General features: G+C 40.7%; 1 protein-coding gene across 3 annotated transcripts in view; it reads left to right on the top strand.

Moving 5' to 3' along the window:
* Positions 1 to 25,921, top strand: part of mark4 (microtubule affinity regulating kinase 4) — a 49,484-nt gene that overhangs the window by 8,087 nt on the left and 15,476 nt on the right. For all 3 annotated transcript variants that reach the window (XM_037124010.1, XM_037124019.1, XM_037124027.1), the window contains exons 2-13: positions 7,650 to 7,847; positions 8,998 to 9,051; positions 20,163 to 20,211; positions 20,313 to 20,378; positions 21,297 to 21,367; positions 22,023 to 22,079; positions 22,317 to 22,553; positions 23,283 to 23,402; positions 23,862 to 23,961; positions 24,477 to 24,586; positions 25,059 to 25,248; positions 25,374 to 25,591. In XM_037124010.1, coding sequence (XP_036979905.1) covers positions 7,650 to 7,847; positions 8,998 to 9,051; positions 20,163 to 20,211; positions 20,313 to 20,378; positions 21,297 to 21,367; positions 22,023 to 22,079; positions 22,317 to 22,553; positions 23,283 to 23,402; positions 23,862 to 23,961; positions 24,477 to 24,586; positions 25,059 to 25,248; positions 25,374 to 25,591 — 1,470 coding nt within the window. The remainder of the gene's footprint in view (positions 1 to 7,649; positions 7,848 to 8,997; positions 9,052 to 20,162; positions 20,212 to 20,312; positions 20,379 to 21,296; positions 21,368 to 22,022; positions 22,080 to 22,316; positions 22,554 to 23,282; positions 23,403 to 23,861; positions 23,962 to 24,476; positions 24,587 to 25,058; positions 25,249 to 25,373; positions 25,592 to 25,921) is intronic.

Genomic DNA, 25,921 nt, shown 5'->3' with positions numbered 1-25,921 from the left:
TGATCCAAACAGAATAAATCTGACCCTTACTCAGCCTGGTCCAATGATCACAGCCCTGCAATGAGTGATATGCTGAGTAATATGGCAGATTTCCCGAAGCAAGCAGAAAGTGTGTGTGTGTGTGTGTGTGTGTGCGTGTGCGTGTGTCCTGCACTGCCCAGACTGAGGAATCCAGTTACACTTTGCATACTGGAGCCAGATAATGTCAGACTGGAGGAGGACGGCTGCCTTTAACCCACGATGTCTGGCGCATGTTGGCAATAATATTTAGATGTTAATCACCGTGTGTGCTGAAAGAAGTTAAGAAAATCATGACGTTCTTGTTTATTCTATAAGTCCACTCCATGATTTTTCACTGTTCGCTGAGGGTAGTATACTCGACAAAGGTGGTGTCATTATGCAAATAAGATCGGCATCCTTTCATTAAAGTCTCCTAGGTTTGCAACTTCATTTTATTGTCGTGATATATTTACTCTTAATAATCACAGTAGATGAAAACAAATATTCCATTGCGCACCAGGACACTTGGATTGACACAACTTTATTAATATTTGCATTGATAACAGCAAGAACGAAGCTCTGGTGTGCCTTTTTTAAATAATCATTTTCTGATTATTGGAGAATCCAGCAGGTTCACATTGCCCAATACAACTGCACTACTGGGCCATATTAAAAAAATGAAATTAAAAAAAAAACTCCTCCCCTCCTTTATCACGAAAGTCTTTGTAAAATCGTTGTAAGTTTTCTGACCAGAAGGGCCCAAGAAACCCATTCTGAAGCCTTGATAAAATTTCAAAAATGTGCACTGAGGGAATCCAATCATTGCTCTGAGGGAAATTCCTGGAAAGGGATTTTTTTGTTGTTGTAATGTTTGCTACTCATATGGTATTTGGCGCATGGAATAAAAAGAACAACACAGTTCAGCCTGCCCTGGGGAAATATACAGGACATGTTAGAGAGAGGCCTCAGAGCCAAACTAGTCTGACTCACAGACTGACTAATGGGTATTGGTTGGAATATGATTGAGTCTGGCAGGAGCTGAAGAATGTCCATCAGCTGCTGTGTTGCTGAAATCGTCCAGAAATGTTCTGAAATCAAAACCAGAAGTAACGTCAGTAAATTCAAAGGAAGACATGTTAGTTATGTTTTCTTTAATTATCGGCCATTTACATTGTTTAAAAGATGTGGATTAAAGCTTGTCTTTATTCCTCACAGTGCAAAATCATTTGATTTTGGCTTGTGGGACAGTATGTGATCTGCATGCCCTGTAATAGAAAGTCAGTTCTGGCTTTTAACCATTAATTATTCTAAAAATCAAACGGATTTTGAGCTAGGGAACTTTCTTATATTCATGTTCTTCACTCCCACATGTCCTGCCACTCTCTGTCTTGTTTGCAGCAGAAAGTGCCCCAAAAATAGTCAAGAGAAATTTCCATATCACATGGAAAAATCCAGATCACATAACCATTTAGAGGAAAGAACGACTTGAGCGTCTGATGGAGCCTCAACTGGCTCCAGAGTATCAAGACAGCCTGTCTGTCACGGTCACTGACATGTTTTTCTGGCAGCTCCCTCTTCCTTGTCAGGCCTGCCAGGAAATGCTCCCTGAGTGTTGCATTGCAACATGTGACATGTCTGCTGTCATCGCAGTGACATCTCAGTTTCCAGGACAGGAAGTGACGCAGGTTGAGTTCATGCAACTTCCTGCTGCTCTTGACACAGAGTTCTGATCGATGACTGAGATGTGAGAAGTTCCCCCAAGGATTTGATATTTAGAGAGGATAGAAAAGAGAGATCTCTTGACGAAGCAAATATGTGAATTGGGTATTTGCTGTCTATCAAATATATGACATTTTTAATGCATTTTTAATAGATGACAGTAGAGAAGCAACCTGAGAAGCCCTGAGACAGACTGTGGTTGCAGTCCACCAAGATGCCTTCAGCATTTCTGTGCAAAGGGAGCCACAGGTTTGATTTTTAAAAAGATTAGAGCTGGGTTAGATAAGAGCCTTTTCCAGTTGTTTTCAGTAGTGTAGATAAAGCAGGTGCATGTTGCTTTTCAGTTAGGATCTCTTTTGCTTGAGCATCGTGCTTCCCCATATGACATCATTTACACCAAAAATAGACCTTTAAATTTGCTTTAACTACTGCTCTGGGACATGATGATTTAATCTTCTGACCTTCCTAGTTAGATGTCATTGACCAAATCGTTCAGTTCAGACAGTTCACAGTTTGTTTTATTTAATAAGACAGAGTGCTAAGTACAGTTTCTTGCCACAGATAGAAAGTAACTGTACAGTCGTGTGTTGAGCTCATGACATCAAAGTTACATGTTTTGTAATTTTGTCAAATGAGCCACTGGGGTGACTCCTCCTTTTTTATTTATCTCTTATGTGTTGTTGTGTTCTGTTATTGTGGAGACATTGCGTCTGCTGTGGAGTGCGATAAACGAGGTGTGTGTGTCAGGAAACACCAGTCCACGGCCACAAGGCCGAGAGCCATAGCAGCTCGAGAGAGGAAGAGGAAATTGGACTGGAACTGTGTGTATGTGTTCGTCAGGATGGTTCAAGGTTACGCCATTGCTCTGCTAGGGACCAACGTCACACATCCTGTCTTTATGAAATACCACCCCACAGGCACACACACACAACCTCACACACATCCAGATCTACAGTCCATCCATGCTGCAGCAGCAGGACACCTCCCTCAGGGCGTGGTCCATTGTATGGGAACTTGTTTGTGTTTGTCATGCTGCGAGTCTTGACGTTGCTGCTGTCTCCCCTCCCCTCCCCTCAGCACTTCTCCAGCTAGATTTAAAACCAGAGCAAGGAAGAAAGACATTTATTCATGTGTCCAATGACAGAATAAGCACATTTTCTTACAATTATAACAAGTGATATAATAAATATACTGGTTGCTTGAAATATTTCATGTATGGCAAAGACACAAAAAACCTGTAGGTGACGGATGTTTTTCAAACTGTTCAGTGAAGATTTTCATGAGTTCTTATGAAATCATTTGAAGTATGAAAGATAAGAATTGTGTTAGGTTGAATTAGGCGCATTCAGAGCGGAAGAACTTGTAGCACATGATTCAAGAGTTTCCATTCGTCTATTCACATACTTTATTGTTCAGCCTACACACAAGCACATATTGAAGATAACTGCTGTATTGTAGAACAGTTGATGGAATGACAGACATGCAAACATGCGTGCCACCACATAACCCTCTTTTATACTAAGGAGGATGTAATAATTAAGAGTTCCGTCTCATGATTCGCAGCTCTAACTCATGATACCTCTGTGATCCGTCTCATGGTTTGTAACCTTCTTAGTTCACATATAGTATGAGACCAGAATGCAACAGGTCAGTAATGTTTTATGCAAAAGAAAAGTAAACAGGAAAGCGAAAACATTAACATCTGGCCTTTCGTCTCATTTTTGATACCATAAAATTTGCAGCTTCCCTCGTTGCCTGTTTTTTTTTAGTCATTGTTGAAACAAGAATGGCTGAAACTTGTGTTTGGGGCTCTTATTTTGAAGGAAACTGGCCCATGTTTTACTTGTTTTAATATCAAACGTAGCACAGATGTGATTTTTATCTGGTTGGCTCACACATGATCATGATCAACACCCTGCAGACATGTCATGCCACCCTCTGGCTGGAGTTCAATGTTTAGAGCAACACAAGAAGCAGATATTTATGACTTTACTGGTGTTGAGTACAAGATTCTATACTACGCATACAGTACAGTATGTCTTTGTATATGATCTGCTGGCAACTTAAGTGAAGTTTAAAAAGCAATTTTGGTTTAATCTTTTTTTTAAGGTTTTGAACGGGTTTCCGAATCTCTAAGCTGTGTTAGAAGTGCATCATCTCTCAGCTGAATTTGCCACACAAAGTGCCGCCACAAAGTTGTTTTTACACGTCAACATGTACATTCATGTCTTTTAAAGATGTGATGTAACGATGATAACGCTGCTGTTGTTGACAGTTTTAATTGTTTTCTGTTTTGTGAACGATCATCTGACAATCATGCTCGGAGCATTGTTGTTGTTGAAATGACGTCAAGCTGTCTTTCTTATCAGCCACACAGGAATGTAGAGGAATAAATTACCTATTGACTGTCGGTGACAGGAGCCAGCCTGGCGACAGTAAGCCATCGTGAGTTGATGCAGATGAATATGCTCAAAATGGAGCAATCACCACAAATAAACTTGAACTTTCACTGTGAAATCATTCCCATTTTTATAATCGCCATGCTTGCAATAAGGGTAAAAGCCTGACATCTCAGATATTCATAATGACTTAAAGATATTTGAGATGCGTCACATTGTCGCCAAGAGTTGGATTTCTCTCATTTTTGCAAGGCCGTGGTGCAGCTTGTTTGCTGAATGTGCAAATCACACAGTTAGAGGCCACATCCCAACACACACACACACATGCATGCACACACACACACACACACACACACACACATACCTAATCACCCACCAGCCCTCCATCCATCTTCTACACCAAATGTCACCCTACCTGTATAATGATCTTGGGGGGGGGTTTCATCAACCCTACCCCCCACTCAAATAGCTCTGCCTGCCCCAGTCTGCTGGCAAGAGACCCCATCACACCTCATCCCGCCAAACGCACACACTCACACACTGAACTCCTGACTGAAACTGCGTGGTAATCAGAAGTAGCGGGTGAATCAATGGACTGCGCTCCTTGAAAGGAGTATGTGGAATGGGGGGGAGGGGAGATTGGTGGTGGTGGGGGGTGTTATGGAGGGCGGCATAAGGCTCAAATTGATGTGAGGTCGCTGAAAATGAAGATAGCGACGCGAGACAAAAGAAAGGGCGGGTCCAGGCATGGAGGGGAGAATAGAGAGAAGGGAGGCAAATTGATTTGTCTGGGGGATGGTATGAGCCTCGGGAGAGAGGAGCAGGGGTGAATAAATGGGGGAAGGGTGAGAGGAGGTGAAAATGAAGGTGCCAGGAAAAAAATGGTGAAGGAACATATTCTGCTGGGTGGCTAGAGTGCTATGAACCTCTGTAATCTCTCAAACACTTCACACCTAAGATCCTTGAGAGCTACTCTGGTGTTTCGGTTGTGTTTGAGATGTCCTTCACGTTCAACCCTCATTGGTCTACTTTGTATAGAGAGATGAAGTGTTGACAGATTAAGTAGATTTTGGATGTTTCTTGGTGTACTTAAAATAAATCACAGTTCACATTCTATGAGTGCAAGAAACCAAAACATTTTTCTCTAAGCATTGAACTCACAAATGACTCAAACACAAGTATGTGTAACACACAGTATGTGGCTACAGATGTTGGCTGCAGCTCAGCTTTTAATAACATGGAAGCACATATATATATATGGCAGTAGACACGTTCCCCTTTTTCTTTCTCCAAATAATAGCTCTGATGCCATGCTTCTTGCTTAATCTGTTTAGTGGAAATGTACTGTAAACCCTCTGATTCAAAGGGAAACTTTTGGGGTGAGATGAATGCTTTTTTTTTGGAAGTATTTTTTAATTATTCCTTTTTATTGTTTTGTGTGTGTGTGTGTTTGTGTAGTTTCAGCAACACCAATTACAGTTCTGTTATACAATTTTGTGTTGTAAACAACTGAATAAATCTTGAATTAATGAGAGTTATATCGGTATTACAAAAAGTCCGAGGTTGTGCACTTTTTCACGTGTGTGCTGGGAAGTCATTAGATCTTGTGATCTCACCACTGTGTTTACCACATTAGGTACATTTCAAGATGGTGTGGTTTTATCACACTTCTGGAGTGTGTGTGGCCTTGTGTAGTTCTCATAGTGGGAAAATAAAGAGATGCTTGTACTGAGGGCTCGTCATGAGATACGGTTTTTCATAGAGCTCTGTATTTGCCTTTTCTCACAACAATACAGACTCTTTTCATGTTTTCACTTTTATCTGTCCTGTCTGAGGCCTTGTGCATCATTGTGCTCCAACAGTGAAACCCAACTATTGGCTTTGTTAAGATAATGATTCGCTTGGTTAAAGCAGGAAGAGACGGGAAGGGCTGGGCGAGTGAAGTGGGACGATGTGCTACAGACAGTTGTTCCTTTGTGGTTCCCAACTCAATTTGAACTTAATTCTTAGATTTATTTCCCTTCATTGACATTTTGGCATTTTTCAAAAATGCTGTGCTTGGACAGAATTCAGGTGACATCTCTCATTTTTTGTAATCAGTGTTGTTAGATCTGTTCACTCTCTGGAGAATTTAATCTTTTATTATGGTTGATTTGGTCCATTGACTGTATTGCTAGTCCATCTCATGTTACACTAAATCATGGGTCTAACTGCACTAATCTTTCTCTTCTAAGTTAAGTAATTAACTACATCTGAGTCTAGGTACCATTTTCCAACCCCTTGTTCCCTTGTAAGCTTGCTGTGTGCATCTGATGCTCCCTGTTCTTTCTTATTTCCTTCTTCCTCATGTCATCTCGACTCAAGATGAAAAGTTCACACTAGTTTGTTTCCGTGGGATATTTCTGTTTCCGCTCAGTGCTCTGGGGAGAGCAGATGGAGGGATTAGAGTTTGATGTTGATGCTGCTAGACCTCGGACCTCATTTGACCTAAAGAGGTTCAGGTCTGGTCGGGCTGAGCGTCTCCATCCTGAGATACTTTTGGAAAAGCGAAGAGTTGGAGTTTATTTTAAAAATGAATTTATAGTCTTTTTCAACAGCAAATTTGGTAAATGAAGTAGTTCAGTTGCCCTTTCTGCCTAAATCATAACAAATATTTATGCTAATGGTCAATAATTAGGCTTCCCAACTAATCTTGCTCTTCTGTGTTCTCTGAAAGTTGCATCGTTTGAATTTCAATGACTCAGGGAGTTTGTCAGGCAGATAGCTAATATTCAGGCCTTTGCTAAACTTGGTAAATGCTGGTTGACTTTGAAATACAGTGCCAGGCATGTAGTATTTTAGTTTACATGTCACTGATTTGTCACTATGATTCTGCTGTTCTGGCCCCCTGATCAGTTCAAGTGATGAAAGAAATTTGAAATCATCAGCAGAGTGGTGGGCATTCAGGGCAGATCAATGTGCCGATGTCATGTTGTACAGCCACAGAAACACGTGTCCTGTCGCTGGTCACCTCACAGCCACACATGAATTTGAGGAATGCAGACTGAGTGGTCTGATGGTGTTCGTAGGTGGCCTGGTTTCTCTCGCTTTTCACCTTCGGGTGTCTGGTACCAGGCGGCAGTCACATGACTGCAGGACCGGGGTCAGGGTCACAAGGTTTTTATTGGCCGCTCTGATGTTAAATGACTTTTTCGCTCATTTTTTATTTGTATAATTACTGTAATAATGTGTAGAATTCACAACATCTGTTCATTTTAAGAATAAAGCTGGTATTAACTGCTTTGTCTTCACTTATATGTATTACAAGATAAAGAAACTTGAATCTTTTTCCAAGTTTTTAGGTTTGGACTCATGCCGGTTACTAAAATAATTCCTCTCAGCTCATTAGGTCTCCGATTTTCTTACTCTTCCTTTTAATGCAGTTGTATTTCACAGTGGGGGAAAGACTGACTATAATCAAAAGTAACAGTGTGAGGTATTGTACAGAAAATGATGGTTCATCTGTCTCTCTCTTTCTCTCTGTCTCTACAGCATACCTCTCTGTCGGCCAGCCGTTCAGAGAAGGGTACCGGCTGGTCGAGCCGCTCTCTGGGTGCCCGATGTCGCAACTCCATCGCCTTGTGTTCAGACGAGCAGCCGCATATTGGAAACTACCGCCTGCTCAAAACCATTGGCAAGGGCAACTTTGCCAAAGTTAAACTGGCACGACACATATTGACCGGCAGAGAGGTGAGTTTAATCAGAATCAGAAACTGTTCATGACTGCGCTGGAGGTTTCAATAATGCTGGGATTGATGAGGCTGAAGAAATAGAGCTGAGGAGTTGAAGGAGACTCGTGGGTAAATACTGTGGTTTGGGAGCCAGAACAACAACAGCATCCTGTGACTCAGCCACACAGATGGAGTTTTAAAGGGCTCCTTCACCAAGTTCGGAGCACCTTCTGTTAGCTTTCACAGCCAACAATACTGTCTCATCCCACAGTCAAGGCCTTAAAACCCTTTTGAAGAGAGATGACGTGTTTTTAGTTTGCGTGGGTGTGTGTCTTTGTGTTTACATACACTCAAGTCTTTCTTCTCTTAAAACCCTGACCTACATTAGTTGAGTTGATAACACCATCAGGGTCAGTAGAAACTTTGTGTGTCTGCTGCTGGCTCGATCATGTGAGAGACGTTGTGTTCCTCCCATATAAAGCTGAATACATTATATATTGGAGGTTTACAGTGGTAGTTTGAAGCAGTCTTTGACCGGGTCGCCACATGTTGTTAAGCCTCTTATGCAGCCCCAGTTTGTTTAGTGGATATCTGCTTCTGTGTTCTTTACATGCTGTAATACACAGTGTAATTTACACTGTTTGTCCTCCCTACAGAGTGGTTTGACCAACATGCCTTTTCTCGTTCAACTTTGAATAATTGATAATGTTTTATATGAACGCATTTAAATAGTCCGGAAATTGGACAAGGCACCAGAGTGCAGTTCAACAGCCACCACAAGTAGTTAACAATTAATTCATACATTTCAAAAGAAATTATAATCAATTATAGATAAGTTCCAGCTTCTAAATACTGGAGATTTGAGGCTGCTCTTTGACGTGATTTGTAGTAAATATAATATATGTTGGTTGGACAAAACAAGGTATTTGAGTTCTTAAGTTTGGGATATAAGAATCTTATAAACCAAATGATGAATCACAGAAATAGTCAGATAAACAGCAAATTAACTAGACCAAAAAGTGAAGTGCAGTGAAAAGCAGATTTTGAAATAGCCAGAATTTGATTTACTTGAGCTGCAACCACTAATCAGTAAATAAAATGTGTATATTTTATATAATTTGTTTGTTGGTTGTTTTCTCCTCATTTCTTTTTATGTTGTTTCCTCCCAGGTTGCCATAAAGATCATCGATAAAACACAACTTAACCCGACCAGCTTACAGAAGGTGAGTGACGTGTGTGTGTGTGTGTGTGTGTGTGTGTGTGTGTGTGTGTGTGTGTGTGTGTGTGTGTGTGTGTGTGTGTGTGTGTGTGTGTGTGTGTGTGTGCCTTTTGTGCATATAAAAACAATAAATGTAAAGAGTAGTTCATGAAGCCGCCACAGACCCCTTAAACACACACACGGTTTTTGTTGTTGTGACTTCCCGGTTGATTGGATTTTAAATCAAACTCGTGGGTTGATCCCTTTATTTTGTTTGAGCAAAAAACTGCTCATATTGTATTTTCCTCGTTTAGTACATCATAACAGTTTATGTGATCTCCAGCTACCTTATCTTCTTAACCGAAACTGTGTGATCTACGTATGACCTTGTTTGTCCTCTTTTCTTTTTTTTTTTTTTGAGGGATTTAACAGTAAGTAACTCACCACAGGTCATGAATCCCAGATGACCTATGCATGCAGCAGTTGTCTGAACTTTGAATTTTGGTTATGTGAAGCTTAGTGTTTGGGAAGCTGCTACTGGCTGCACGCTCAGAGCTGAAGTTCACAAGTGGATGCAGTGAAAAGATAATTTTTTTCAAATTGAACTTGCGCCAGTGTTTGATAAAAGGGCTCGTCTGTCCAGTTTTATGGATGATTTAAATCTTTTGTTGTGAACTGAGTATAGTTTCATACAGACACTTCTTCAATAAGCTGCTTTGTGTCTGCATAATGTAGCCATCATTTGTCCTCTAAGTCCACTGGAACTAACTAGGTTAAAGGCTTGGAGTAATGTACGTCACTGTATGCTTGTCGAGTGACATCTAGGTTCATGTATTACCTACATGAGTTACATTCATCGCCCTAATGAGATTAAGCTCCGTCCTGTCTGAATCTGGCCTGCTGCAGCTATTGGTGTGTGTGTGTGTTTGTCTGTGTAGGAGTTTGTGAGTGTGATGCATGTAATAATTGACACTGATCTAATGAGACAAAATTGAGTGAGAGACCTAGCCTCAGGCTAGCTGTTTTCAAAGAATTTGTTGCAGTGTTTTCTCATCTGGCTATATTGATAGAAATAGTTACTTCTAAAGAAATAAAGCAGTATTGAAATATTCATGGCTGTGCTATCTGTAATGAAATTGTGGTTAGGTTGCAACAGGTTTTTCATTCCATTTTCTGCATATACTTACACTTCGCTTTAAGTGGATAATCTTTTGCTGTTTTTTGAAAACTATTCCATCTTTCAAAGAGCAGATCCAGACTGAATCTTTCGCATTAGCCGAAAATCTATGATGATAATGAGAGTGGTATAGGTAACAAAAAACAATCTAACATCCAGATATTTGTTTAATCCTACAACATTAACGAGTGATCATTGTGAAAAAATACAATATTGGCACCAGTGTTTGCGGTTGCAGCTAACTTGTTGAATAATTTGCTGATTTTTTTAAAAATCTTTTTTATTTGTCAACCAATAATTATTCTGTCTAATACAAAAGTGAAAGAAGCTGGTGATATCTCCAAATATCTTATTTTATCTGACCGACATTCCAAAACGATTATTAAAGAAATGAAAGAAAGTACTCAGTAAACGCTGGTACCTGCAAATATATTTTTATTTTTTTATTTTTTCATTTCAGATCTCCGACATCATGCTCTTTGTCATTACACATGGTTTTGACCTTGTGTGTAGTTAGTGTGATAAACTTGGTTCTCACAGTTAATACAAGCCACTCATTGTTCAGTAGAGTCTCTGCTGACTAAACTTTGGCCTTGAGTGATTATGAGTCTTCTTTATCAGGACTTCCGCTATAACAAATACACTCACTTCATCAGGATCGATAATGCATCAACAGGCACACACACATACACAGCCAGCCTATTGATGAATGCTCAGCTGGTTAGCTAACCAGTACAGGCTGGGTGTTGACTCTATTGATAACCCAGAGTTGGATTATTGATGGTGTCTGGCTTTGTGTAATAGTTGGTCCACTTGGCCTAGATACTGGCCAAGACAGCCGATTCATCACTCTGCAGCTCGCACTGTTGACGTCAACACAAAGTGAAAAAGAAACAAAAACACATGCTTAGCTAGCCAAATCTTAATATTGCATTAAGTGTAGTTTTGTTTTGTTTTTTTGCTCTCAAAGTCCCTTTTGTATGAGCTCTTGATTTTAGTTCTGAGTCTAATCCATTTTCACAGTTCTTGGCAACGAGAGGGCAGTACTGTAAAAGAGACTACGGATGGTGTTTCTGCAAATTACACATTTGAAGAGTACTAACATATGTGTTATGCTGCAGCCTAGCTTCTTTTAAACAGCTCTGCTCGGTGTTTTTCCCTGCCCAAATTATTCAACTGGAAATCAAATCAGATAACGGCATGAATGCAAGAAGATACAGGCAGAGGTTTTCCCAGTCAGATATTGTCACACTGCATGACCTGCGTGTCAAACCTAGAAGAGGTTTCATTTTGGTCTGACCTCAGTCAAACCTGTACAAAGCTAATGTAAACAAAATGTTTGTCATTCTGAAAGTTGATAAAATGCCTCAAAAGTCTCAAATAAACAGATTCAGGTGGACAGTACCTGCATTCAAACTTCTTACATCTATCTATTCAAAACAAAGGATTAAGACCGATCCTTGTATTGAACCTTGTTAACCATTTCAATTCCTGTAGCCCTTGAATTATAGTTACTGTGAGGAAATAAATACAGATGATATGAAGGGAAAGCATGTTCTGATCGTTATTATTCTTGAGTGGCTGTGAAATCTGAAGCTCTGTGGCAGCTCTAGAACAGGTTTCCACCTCGTACAGATTCTTGTCAAGTCAAGAAATAGAAACTGGCAGACTGCTGCCATGCAACATTGCACATAGATAACAAAGAATGGAAGTATTCCTTGCCAAAAAGCAGCATATTATTTTTGAGACATTCATTCATTCATTGAGTCATTGAATCTTATAAATACACTTAAAACAGACTTGTCTCAATTTATTAAATACTATCATAATGCCAGGAAACTCATTTTTCAGTTATATTCCAGAAGAATGCACTTTGCAGTACAGGTGACAGTCTGTCAGTGTTATCACCACCTGATAAACTATTGACTCTGTTTTAACAGAGGTGGAGCTGGGTGATGGATGTTTGTGTGTGCATTGTGTGTGAGGTTGTCTCTCTGTGGGAATACAGACTTTCTCCATGGGATTTTTCTTTCTGCACGTCATTTGCCTTCTGTTCCAACAGTGAGATGCCGACTTAATGACACAATGCGTCTGCCGTTTTTATCCTTAAGCAAAAACTTTGGTTTTGAACATAGCTGTGGACAGTACTGTGTGTGTGTGTGTGTGTGTGTGTGTGTGTGTGTTGGTGTGTGTATTCTGCAGCAGAGTGGTAATGGTCTAGTACTGCATAGCGCAGCGCGGGGGCTTCCAGTTGCATCCTGTCCTGTCAGCATTATTGCAGTTAGTGTAGGACACTATACATGCTGCCAGGTGACACTCTCTCTCTCACTCTCTTTGTATGTCTCTGTAACCTCTCTCACCGCCTGTCGCATTTTCCTGCAGAAGAAGTAAAGCTTGTAATCAACAGATTAATTCAGAATGAATTTATTTAACGTTTGCTTTTGCTTTTTTCTTCATTTTCCCATTAAGTCTTCAAATTGTTTGTGTTTGTTCGTTGTTCATCTGGCTTTTTTTTTTAAATTTCATAGATTTATTTATTTGCTTCAGTGCAGCATCGTTTTCATTTTAACAATGATATTCAAAAGCTGTAGTATTAACAGTTGGGTTGAAATGGAAGCACACAGTAGATTCTGTCAACTCTCCAAACCTCAGTACAGAAGCTCTGTGCTTCCTCCCCTTCTTGCTCTCTCTAGACTTTATGCCTCAGTCTATATTCTGTCAAGTTCTTCTCCGTTTTGTAGTTTTATGCCCCATTTCTCTCTCCCCCTCTCTCTCTCTCCTCCCCACTCTTCCCTTTGTATTTTCTCTATATCAACTCTTTATTTTGTTCTCCTTACTGTAGCACTGTCCCACTTCTCTATTCTTGCTCCCCAGGCGTCGTGTTGCAGTAGTAGTTCTACTGTTATCACAGCTGTACTCTCTACTATCTGTAGCACTACAACTCTGTCCTTAAACTAGTTCAGGGATGAACTGTTATATTTAGTCTTTTTGAATAGATCTGATTTAAAAAAAAACAACAAACAAAAAAAAACAAGGACTGCCAAAATGCCACCGTGCAAGTTACTTGCACTCCACTCATTACTTTGCAGGGAGACATAAAAACTGATTGCAAACGATGCGCAGGTGTCTTTCAATACAGAAATGGCTGATCCTGCCAAAAAACAATATCACTCTCTATTTAATCTCATTCATTATCAATGATCTAAATTATGATTTTGAAATACCAGTTAACCCTAACCCTAAAATATCTGATTTCTCCATTTGCATCATTGAAACACAATATTGCATGAAAGATTTTTATTTATTTTTTTTGAGCTCCTCAACCGTAATAGTACTCACTATCACTCACATTGCTATGTTTATAATACTTGACCCAAGGAAGAACCACATGAAGTCATTTGTCCAGTCAGCGTAGCCATCTTGTTGGCTACATGACGCTCTTGGTTTGGTCACATAGTGCAGCTTTACTTGTCAACACGTTTATGTAAAGTTTGAAAACCTAGAATGTGTGGACACCTTCAAGATTGATCATGATCTAAAATTAGCCCCGTTGTGTGTTTCTCCAACCTCTGCAAACTGTGTATTTTTGTTGGATGTTTGATTTTCTTAGAACTGAATAATTGAATTAACCTGCAAAGCTGTTCAAAAGCTGATTTGGATTTTCTCATGTCAGCGTCTCTCACTGTCAGCCGAATGCAGAAAAAGAGTCGCAGACAATAGATGTTGTCAGAAATACAACACTCATGTCCACTGAATCAGAGTTGAATTTCTTGTTTGTTGATAATACCTTCATAGAATATACTGCTGTCCTGTTTCATATCTTAAAATTTGATAAAAGCACCACAGGACCGAGGTTTTTTTTTTTTTGCGCTCTTCCCTGTAGTGTGTGTTGTCGGATAATCTGCCAGAATATGCAGGGCCCCATAAAAAGCCTGGTGTTACTTTGAGAACAGGAGAATTTTGTAGGCAGCCATCCAATGTTGCGTATGTGCACAAAAGTAAAAGTGTATGTGTGTGCACGGAGGATGGTGTTTGTGTGTGTGTGTGTGTGTGTGTGTGTGTGTGTGTGTGTGTGTGTGTGTGTGTGTGTGTGTGTGTGTGTGTGTGTGTGTGTGTGTGTGTGTGTGTGTGTGTGTGTGTGTGTGTGTGTGTGTGTGTGTGTGTGTGTGTGTGTGTGTGTGTGTGTTTTGTCCCTTGCCCAGGCCCCCTCAGCCAGAAGCTGAATTCCAGACAGGCAAACAAAGGGGGCGCTTGAGTCTGGGTGGAGTGGGGGTGTTGTTGGGGCCTTGGCACAAGAGCAGGGACCCTGAGAAAGACAAGATACAGAGCAGAACCGAAAAGAACAGACTGTGTGCATGCTTGCGTGCATGTTTGTGTTGGTGTGTGTGTGTGTGTGTGTGTGCGCGTAGGCCTACAGGCAGATAAACTCGCAGCCCGACACGGTCTTTGCGCTGCCTTTGTATGCACGTGTAATGCCATTATCTGCATTGCTATTGTGTGCAGCATATTGTCCCTGAGTGGGTGTCTGTGCATAATCATATTGTTGCTGCTTGCGTCGTTGTTATTGAGCCAGCGTGCAAAGGGAATAATTACACAATAAAGGGACAAGAGGGCGGACAGAACGAGAGCAGAAGGTTTTCCCACAGGCTCAACTTCAAAACAGTGTGACTAGAACAGTAGAAGAAGAGAAGTATGATGCCTCTCTCTCTCTCCGTCTCCTCTCTGTTTCTTGTTTGGCTAGCATTTGTAGGACTATATGTAATTACCTTTATTTAATAAAGCTGAGTCAGGCTTCTTATGATCTGGGTCAAACGGCCAGCTATAAGAGGCCTGAATTAAACTCTTCATTAATGATTCAGCTCCTCTCATTGAATGGCCTGAAAGCTCCAATTACTGCTGTACATGAAGGGAATGGAGGGTTTGGGGGGGATTCATATAGTAGCTGTTTTTTGGGAAGCTCTCCCAGCAACAGGCAGCACAAAGCGTGACAGCGTCAAAAGTCTGTTTCCTGGTGACAACCAAGCGTGTGGAGGCGAATCCTTGAGTAATGTTGCTAAATAGCGTTCCAAAACATTCTACAGGGCGCCGACAGTCAGCCAGATGCCTTAAAACCTGCTAAGGCACTGGCATGTCCTGAAGTGGCCCTCAGACTGTAGGATTATTGGATATTGATAATGTGCATTTGAAGAGTTGGGTCTCCAGCAGTGACAGTGTTGTGTCAGTAGATAGAACATAGATTGACTGACTTCTCAGAGTAACTTGAATGCATCAGTTTTGGACAAATTTGTGTGGAGCTGTTGATGATACCAACTGTTCGTAAGCTCCAGATAGACTTTATTTAGGACAATGGCGAGCCGACTTCTCTGTGGGGAAAATCTGATAATAATTGTTTCTCGTGTGCATGAGCATGTTTTGATTTAGAGGGGATGAGGTGATATTCACAGATGGGTCCGTTGTAAAGAGAGAGTGGGGAACTAGTACCTACAGATGTAACAGAAATGCAGTTTACAGTGAGTCGTTGCTGCACTGCTATAGTGACTGAAGTGGCATAAAATGTTTCATCTCAACTGCAGTCAGTAATGGACTGTCTCAGTCAGTTTACACACACACACACACACACACACACACACACAGAGGGTTATTCACAAGAGGTACTCTGACATGGGAGTAGAGAGAGACGCCTGTGTTCATTCGTCCCTCTCATTCTGTCGTTCTTTGTCTGTCACGCTCTTCCCCCCTTTTTTTCCTCTGAATTTATCTGAACTCAGGAATGGCTGCAGCTGATGAGGAAGTGTGTGTCACATTGTGTAGTTTGCTGTCATGTTTTTAAAATGCAGTGCGGTAGAGACACAACAGTGACGTCGATTCAAATATTTCAGCTACACAAGCATTATCAATTCCTCTTTTCTCTGTTTCAACATCAGTGTTTTTGTCACTGCCCGCCCGCCCCCCCTCTGTGTTTGCTTGATTGTACTGAAAAAAAAAGAGGAAAACACGGATACACCGCCAGGATAAACAGGTCAAAGGTCCAGAGACTGGCAGGCCAGACACATGAATCAAACCCACACAGCACTGCTCTCAAAGTGGTAAAGAGAAAAGGGGGAAAAAAAACTCAGCGGTCGGTCATTAAGTTGCTTTGTGTAAATCCTTGTACAAAAGCAGTCAGAGCTTGGATTTAGCAGTTGATTAATAATTCCTGGAAAGGATAGAGAGAGAGAAGGGGGATGTAAAGGCTCAGAAGTTGATTAATGCTGTCTGAAGGAGGAAAAGATGACGAGGGGGAAAGTGAAGGATGTTCAAAAATGAACCTGCCACACTGATAGTGAATGTTCAAACTTTATGAACCACTCATTTGATTACCATCTGAACGTGACTTTAAAATGTAGTTTGGAAGAATAAGTAAGCATTCTCTAACCTTAATAGTTATAGCACAGAGATTAAAGGCTAGATATAATCTTTGTAAACATGAATATTAATATATCGTATGATACTCTACATACTTTACGAGACTCTACATGATGTCAGTAGGCTGTGTGTCTGCACGCAGCTCCTTCCACTTGCCTGGCGTTCCATGACTGCCCACCACCTCCCCCTCACCTCCGAGGATTATACCTGGGCTGGCATGGCAACTGTGACACTGCGCCATCGCCAGGGGAAAGAACCAGGAAGAGAGGGTGAACATCAGGAGGCAGGAGAGTGAAGTTATTCTGTTGGCTCAGTGGACAAACCACTGCATTTAGATGTGATGGGGAAAAATCCGACATTTTTGTTTTGTAATCTATAAAATGCACCAAGAGTCTAATAAGGTGCCCCGCTGCTCAACATCCCAGCAGGATGAGCAAAGGATTGATTGTACTGTTGATCAATACCTGTGACTCAACAGTTTCTTGGCCAGCTGCTGAGGCCTCTGGTGAAAATGTGAGAGAGGAGGAGGTGAATGAGTGCAAGGGAGAGTGAGAGAAAGAGAGAGGTGAATGGGTAGAGAGGCGAGAGAGGAGAAGGAGGAGAGGTTTAGCCGATAATTCTTCCTAAAGCTCAGATGAACAGCTGATGCACCATGCACTTAATTCAATTACACACACTCCCAGTGGACTTGTGTATGTGTTTATGACGATGCAGCTCCCCATTTTAAGAGCACTGAGTAGAAAAACTAACAGAAAAGAATAGAAACAAATGAGCTTACGATGACTATCAGAAGCACAGACTGTAGGGCCGGAGATTAAATGAATTTTCACATGTATACCCAGTAGAGAAATGTATATAAAATATACATATTTTTCAAGAATGTAGAGAAGAAGAGACAGTAGAGAAATGTATATAAAATATACATATTTTTCAAGAACATTTTTGATAAAGTTCATCTAATGAGCAAGTTTTTGTGTGGCTTGTTATTTGAGTGTCTCTTGATGTCTAATATTGACACCAGACTTAGTAAGGCTGTCAGTGAAAGTGTGTGGGAGGATGAGTTTGCATTTGCGAACTAAACTGGTCTTTTTTTCCCTCAGGGTCTGTTGAATACCAGGAATCTGTCTCCGACTACGTGTGTGCTTTAAAGGGTGTAATCATACACTCATCGCCCCAGGCAAATGTAATGTTATGTCATCAAGAAAGCAAGAAAATGCACATTCCATGAGCAATCGTTTCAAGGAAAACCTTGTTCTTTATTTAATAAGAATAATGACAAACAAAAGAAGCAAAACATATTTTTTCATGAGGTGCTGCTGCTGTCCTAGACTTGTCAAACTCAGCTGCAGTCAGATCCGAAATGTGGTAGAATTCTTTCTATTCAGGATAAATGAGGCAGCCCTTCCTGGATGAGTAGGATGAATAAAGGCAAACATGTATGTCATGTTTGGCAAGTTATATTCAGAGTACAGTAGGTTGCTCGTGTTTCTGTAATACAAATGCAATTAGCCGAAGTTAACTATGTTACCCCGTCAGTCTATATAATGTCTCCTGCTGTTTTGCTTCCTTGTTGAACACAGTTTTAATGAAATGTAGGTTCAGTGTAACTCATCGCATCAGCAATACTAAATCTTAGCAGACAGTGAAAAGAAGGCTGCTGCCTGGTTCATCACACAATGACTTCAGCAATACAGTCTAACATAGCACACTGTAATCTAAGCCTGGTGCATTCTGGAGCATAGTAAAATGGTCACTTTACTCACGTCCATATTTTTGAAACATGGTTTAAAATCTTTTTTAAAGTATTTGTGCTTTTTTGTCCCATGAGCGTCGTGAATTGGTCGTAAGACTCCTTTTGACCCACTGACTGATAGAACTGCAGAAAACAAAATGTGCAAAGTGGAACATCACAGTGTAATGCAGTGAGCTTCAAATGAGCTGCAGGGAAATAACAGATTCTGTCGTTGTACAATAATAATGGATTTGAACTGATAAAAATATGAGATGGGGATTGTATCTGGCTTTATAGCAACAGAGATGGAGAGAGATGAGGGAGGAGTGTGTCTCCCAGGGCAGCACAGTGTCGGCCACAAAAATGAAGGAATCAGTGAATTCCTGCTTTTGAATTCTTGTTTTCACTGTCTCCTCTTTCTTTCTTTTTTCTGTGCTTTTCACATGTGTGTAATTTACTCTTAAAATAATTTTAAACAAGGCCGAGGAGGTTTATAGAGCAATAAATGACACCAACACTACTCATACAAAACAGCTAATACCAAAACATGACATCTCATTGTTTTCCTATATTTTCTTCCCTCTACGCCCCTCAGCTCTTGTGCATTGTTAATACGCCTCACTTTCTATTTTTATTTCAGTTTCCCGCTCCTGTAACACACGTTTTGTTTGTTTGTCATGCACTCCACAGACGCCCTCTTCCAAGTTATGTCACACTTCCCCTCCAGGGTCAGAATGTCTCACTTTATCACTAATAACCAAACCAAAACACAACCAGTGATGGATGAGTGGCTTGACTGTATTTGTATAACTCTGCTCACAGGCTGTATGCAGACCCTTTGACCAGACCCTGCAATGTTCAGTGCATAATTTAAATTCTCCTTAAAACTGATTTGAGCTTTTACTTGATATTCTTTCATTTTTCTGGTTTAATCACTGTTAAATTTGAAACATCTCGTAACTGCTCATCGACACTGTGCTACATCTGGCCCTGCTGCTTTCCCTCTGTAATCTTTCAAAATGGTTCACATACGAGATACATTACTTTAATTAGACAGGGAGAGGGGGAGAGAGACAGGTTGACAGGATGAGGCAGCAGTCTCGAGCTCAGTGATGGATGAAGGGGGGTAAAGAAGGAGGGCACACTCAAGGGAGGAGGCCCCGCTGTAATACACTCCCTTGGGTGGCTTCGGGTCTGGAGGTGGTCGAAAAGATGAGGGAGAGTGTGTGTGATTGTGTCATTGTGTGTGTCTGAGAGTGAGAGGATAAGATGGATGAAGGGGAACGTGTCCATACACCAGCTGTGTATTGTATGAATTATCTAAAAGAACAATTCATTTGACGACTGAATGAAGTATTATGAAAGATGCACTATGTAGTTTTGGGGAAGACATTTTAATCAGAAGAGAAATATCTTCATCAATGATTTTTTTGTTTTTGTTTTACTGTGTTTTGGAGGATTTTTGGACCCTGCAAACTTTTTAGCATCAGTGTTCTTGGACCTTTTTTTCCTTTGAGGACAGCTTGTTTATTCAGTTATAGAATTGTTTTACGCTGTCTGTATTTTTACCTCATTCATATTGAAAATATTACAATTCTGAGTGTGAATTTCTTCTCTAAAACTCCATAGTGCTCCTTTTAAGATGAAGATGTGAGTCTTCATCTTAAAAGGAACACAAGCTTATTTTAACTCGTAACTCATCTCTGAAATATTCCTAATAGACCTACAGTGTGTGTAATCTCATAACTGACACTTGACAAAAATACTGGAGAATATTGGACTGATGATTAATGTTCTCCTTTTTATTGTTATTCTTTTTCAGCTGTTTCGAGAGGTACGCATCATGAAAACTCTTAACCATCCAAACATAGGTGAGTTACACTCCAAAGGATTATCTTGTGTGTGAATTCGGAGGCGGTGTGTGTTTCCATACTGACCTTGGTGTTAACATCTCTTCATCTGTGTGTTACAGTGCAGTTGTTTGAGGTGATTGAAACCGAGAAGACTCTTTACCTGATTATGGAGTACGCCAGCGGAGGTAGGTGACATCGTCACCACTCTCATCAGTGTTACCAATTTTTGTATGGTGCCAATAGATTGATTACTGTGACTGGACTTTACACGTAAACTAAATAAGTTGGGCTCTAACGTTTAAGATTAATCTTTGTGTCTCATTTTCATCAGTGAGTCTGTGAAAAATGTCAGATCGCTTTGCTGCTCAACTTTTTTGTGTTGAACTGTTTCCCATACTCTCTTCTATATTTGCAGTCCCTCTGTTTTCCTTTCTTCTCTCCTCATGATCTCTTGATCTATGTCTGCTATTCTCTGTATGTTGTGTGATCTCGTGCTTCCAATACCTAATAAGGATGTTGCTGCTCTCTTTAACTCAACCTCACCCAGCTGCTCTTTTCAGGATCTATGCGATCTGATGTTTAGCTGGAACACACAGAATATGTATGGGGACTTGCATACAACAACATTTTAAACTTTGAGTTTCTTGAATATGATTTAAGTGTTAAAGGAAGGGATATCAAGCAATTAGTATTGGGAATTTTTGAATGCAAAAGGTGTTAAGAAATAGTTTTTATACATATATTCCACTTGATGGGAGTGCAGTTCTCAACTGTTCGTCGTTTACTTGTATGAGCTGAAAGAATTCAGGACATTTTTTAAGGAGCCAGTCTTACCTATTTAAAGTCATGAATAGTTTTTTCCTCCCCACATAGGCCATGTACTGTATGCCTTTACTCATTTCAGTCAGTTAACTTACTCCACTTGATGGAATTCAGATGTTGGTAAGCTTGATGCACACCTGACCCTGAATTCACTATCCCCTGACTGAGAGTTAAGAGTGGCACAGATTTTATTAAGGAAAAAAAAGCTGAAGGGGGATTAAGTAGCAGACATGCAGTGCTGTGCAGAAAATGTGAGTGCTTGAACTTTGTTTCTCATCCAGGCGAAGTGTTCGACTACCTCGTGGCTCACGGCAGAATGAAGGAGAAAGAGGCCAGAGCCAAGTTCAGACAGGTCAGTTAAACCTCAAACCTTCTCTGTCTGTCTGTCTCTACACAACTAATATCTGCTGTTATGCTTTTAGATTCAGACATAACATATTGAGTTATTCCCCACTCTTCCTATTCATCGTTTCACTGCACTGTGAGCCTAAACTGATTCTTCTGGTCAGGGGCAATCAGTGTCAAGGAATCTGCAGTCACATTATGATCTGAACGAGGAGTTATGTTTGTACTGTAACAGATGTGAACATCAGACAGCCAGGAGTTCCTTGTGGTTTGACAACTGAGCACAACAAAATAAAGTCTTGGACTGATTTAAGAAGAGAGAAAGAAACATTTGAAGAATTATGGTTGCCAAAAGTTACAGGCGCTGAAATATGAGCTACTTAAGAGTTGATGCAAGTCGTTTTTTACAGTTCCTGCATGACTTGTTACTGGCCACTGTGAATCGAAATCATGCGATAAACTTTTCCACAGTGGTGGAAAAAAAAACAGTAGGTGTGATGATTCACCAAGAAATTCAGTTCTGTGTAATGTTGCGTAATGTAGTTGCTCAAGGAGGGCGTATGAATTAAGGTCCTATCTTGGCTATCATGTGAGAACAAACATTAAGTGCAATTATCCTCCTTTTCTTTTCTTTGATGTCTCTTTTCTCTGTCTCTCCTCAGATTGTCTCAGCGGTGCACTACTGTCATCAGAAGAACATTGTTCACAGAGACTTGAAGGTGATTACACAGTGTTAGAAGAAAAGTAACAAAGAGAGTCTTTGAACCTTCTTTAAATAACCAAAATTCTGAGAAAGTAAATCAAATGTCTGTCTTGATCAGTTACACTTCTTAAGCAGGCTGCATATATGGCTGCATATATTAATTTAACACGTAGTCATATAAGTTAATCTTAACCTGGTAGCTTCCTGTTTTTTCTGTTTTTCGATGTTTTACTCTGTGTGTTGTTCCTTGCAGGCTGAGAACTTGCTATTAGACGCAGACTCCAACATCAAAATAGCTGACTTTGGCTTCAGTAACGAGTTCTCTGCGGGCAGTAAACTGGACACGTTCTGTGGCTCCCCGCCCTATGCTGCCCCGGAGCTCTTCCAGGGGAAGAAGTATGACGGTCCAGAGGTGGACATCTGGAGCCTGGGCGTCATCTTGTACACGTTGGTCAGCGGATCCTTGCCCTTTGACGGACAGAACCTAAAGGTGGGTGATGTGGAGGCTGTTTTAGTCTGTAAAAATGTAATTTAAAGTGACTAAAGTCTCCTAGAAAGGTTTTATTAAGTTCTGACTAACTGCGGTCAGTTCAGTTAAAGTGGATGCAGCGTGCAAGAACCACAGCTTTATTTGTGCTTTGTTGTTTTCCTTCATGTATTATTGGTACTATACCAAAGTAAATTAATGCACCTGAGAGAAATTCATGTCATATACGATCGCCGGTCACAACACTGAGGAGCACACCAACAAACTGAGGAGTTTAATACAATTGTCACAATTCTTCCCAAATCGCTTGCTGTTTATCCTTGTGGATGTGTTGAATGCTTTTCCTTTGTAGTGAAATTAACAAAGCAGATTAATTTAAGTACTTTTAAATCCTGTATTGTGTACCAGCTTGCAGTCCTCTTCTTCCCTGTCATTGTTGGCACATTGTAGCACATTATTGGGCACCTGTTGGTCAGTGGATTAGTGCGATTAGCTTGTCATGCACGTATGCATGCACGTGCATGTGTCCTCGTGCAATAAAACTGCTCTACAGCACTACCAGAGGTCAATTATTCCACAGGGAACATTTTAATCAGATAACTGAGCATCAGAGTATCACAAAATATAGGATTTTACATTTCACAGTATTTATAAGTATCTAGTCCTGTTATTTTGTTGATTCAGTGTCTCTGTGAAATAAACTGATCATGTAACAATGTGTGTTGTGTTCAGGAGCTGCGAGAGCGTGTTTTGAGGGGGAAATATCGTGTGCCCTTCTACATGTCTACTGACTGCGAGGGAATCCTGCGTCGCTTCCTGGTCCTCAACCCTGCCAAGCGCTGCTCGCTGGAGGTGAGGAGGAAACTTTACAGCAGCATGGAAAATATTTAAAAGCATGTTCAGCAGGACCATATTTGTGTCTAAATTTTGAGCTGGTCAATGCAATCTGTGAAATAGTCCAGGTATAATTCTCTTCATCTTTGATGTCTGTCATGGATCTTTTGTTTCGAGGATAACAATAATTAATTAAAACCTGAAGATGAACACATGAATTTGTGCTTAAAATAGTTACTACAAGTAAAACAAGAACACATGAACATGGACTCAAGTATAAAAAATTATGATGTTGCAGATGTCAAAAAGATGTAATACAAGAAAAAAGATAAATAAGAAATATGTTTACAGTGAAAGTTGTTTGGGGGAAAGAAACATCCTCCAAACATTTTTATAGTAGATATCATTTTTTTGTATGTATCCACACTGTGTAGCTGTATTTGACAAGGCCTTTCATTTTTCCATTTCCCTCTCCAGCAAATAATGAAAGATAAGTGGATTAATGTTGGCTATGACAGCGATGAGCTGAAGCCCCACACGGAGCCGGAGGAGGACTTGAATGATACCAGCCGCATTGGTGAGAAAGACAAACCTCTTACTTTTCATTTATTAACTTAATCTTTGTTCAAATAATGATTGATAGCCATCTTGTAATGAGTTGATTGTTGTGGAGGGTTACAGTAACTGCAAACAGTAATATTCCCTGGGAACAACTTGCCTAGGGCCCCCTGGCTGCACAGTTGAGTGGGTGATGTTTTCACCTCCATTACAGAAGGGTCTGCAGTTGTGGCAACAAAGTCATCGATGCTTGTTGTGGTGACCTTTTTGTTGGTGTTAAAGAAGGTCTGGGGCACTGTTTGGTCTCTCAGGGATAGCTTCTGCCAGAGTTCTTGTATATTATGTCACTCAAAGCTTTGTTTACCTGAATGTCCTCAGGTATGTCATAATGTAGTAAAAATAAGGGCTTAAGCTGACCCATTGTACAGTTGTTCACCACAGGCACAGCAGTGAGATCAACCTGCGTAACTCCTTTGTAACTTGTCACTGGATATTGTGAAATAACTATTTCCGTTTCAATAAATCGTGTTCCAGACGTGATGGTTGGGATGGGCTTCACCAGAGAAGAGGTCAGAGACTCGCTTGTCAGTCAGAAGTACAATGAGGTCACTGCCACATACCTGCTGCTGGCTCGCAAGAATGAGGTAAGTGGCTTGTCTTTATTTTTTTGTTTGTTTTTTCTACATCTGTGTTTAGATGAAATATAATGTTGAATGTTTTATGGCTTTTTGACAGTGTATATTTCATCCCTTGACAGACAAGCTCATATAAAATACCAATAATCTAAGAAATAACACAGTATGGGAATGGGTCGTATTCAGAATGGAACAGTTTATCACTAGTTTATTAACAACCAGAATGCTAATGTTACGTTTTTTACAGCTGTGGAGGTTTTTTATTGGGCATTGTTTTTCTAACTAGGCATAACTTGTGTAGTAATTGTTCTAGCTCTTGGAGAAGCTGTAAACAATATAATAAATTTAACACAACTTTCTTAAATAGAGCTGTTCATGCAAACACGCAGCCCAAAGTGTTTCGCTGAGTAAAGAGTTACGTGAAAACCAATGAGCCTGCTGCCAGTCGTATCGTGAGTGTAAATCTGTTTGTCTGTCTCAGACGGAGGGCAATGAGTCTCGGTCAGGCAGCAGTCTGAGTCTAGCTCGAGTCCGACCCGGTACCATCACCAATGGAACCAGCAAACACTCCACCTCCTCTTCCTCCTCTGGTGCACCTTCTTCCTCCTCTGCCCACAAGGCACAGCGCAGCGCCTCCACCTACCAACGCCAGAGACGACACTCTGACTTCTGTAAGGCAAAATACTGAGACCAGTGACACAGTCCAGCTCGTTTTGTGATTAGTTGGTTGACTGGAATAATTCTGAAATGGTGACTGAAATGGACATCTTTCAAAACTCTGTTTCATATCTCTCAGGCGGTCCAGCTGTTCCAGGATCAACACATCCCAAGAGGAGTCCCAGTGGTGTAGGAGAAGGGACGGGACTTAAGGAGGAGCGGCTGTCAATCCGCAAGACGAGCACCAATACTGCCGGCTCCCGTAGCATCCCGACCCCCTCCAGCCCCATGGTTAGCTCCGCTCACAATCCAAATAAGGCAGAAATACCGGACCGGCGCAAGGAAGTGACAACCACAGTAAGGCTAAAAGGATGTTTTGTTGATTGATGAATCATCCAGTCTGTCATTTAATCCCTTATCAATACCACAGGTACAGATGGCAGAAGCCTCACAGTTCTTCTAATCCCATTCCCTCAGATTACAGCTCACTAAGGTTACACTGACACAGATATAATAGAGGCTGTGAACAATAGCATCCTCCGTGGATTAGAGCTGAACAGTGAAGCATTTACAAACTTTGAGATGTCCGGCAAAGGATTCACCCAGGGGGGATATGGAGATTATGGTCGTTCAGTGAGATTAGCAGGAGAGAGAAACAGAATGTAAGGAGTTGAACAGCGGACAGAT

The sequence above is a fragment of the Acanthopagrus latus genome, chromosome 2 (genome assembly GCF_904848185.1).
Source record: "Acanthopagrus latus isolate v.2019 chromosome 2, fAcaLat1.1, whole genome shotgun sequence".
Classification (NCBI taxonomy): domain Eukaryota; kingdom Metazoa; phylum Chordata; class Actinopteri; order Spariformes; family Sparidae; genus Acanthopagrus; species Acanthopagrus latus.
This window is presented reverse-complemented; position numbering and strand designations above follow the sequence as displayed.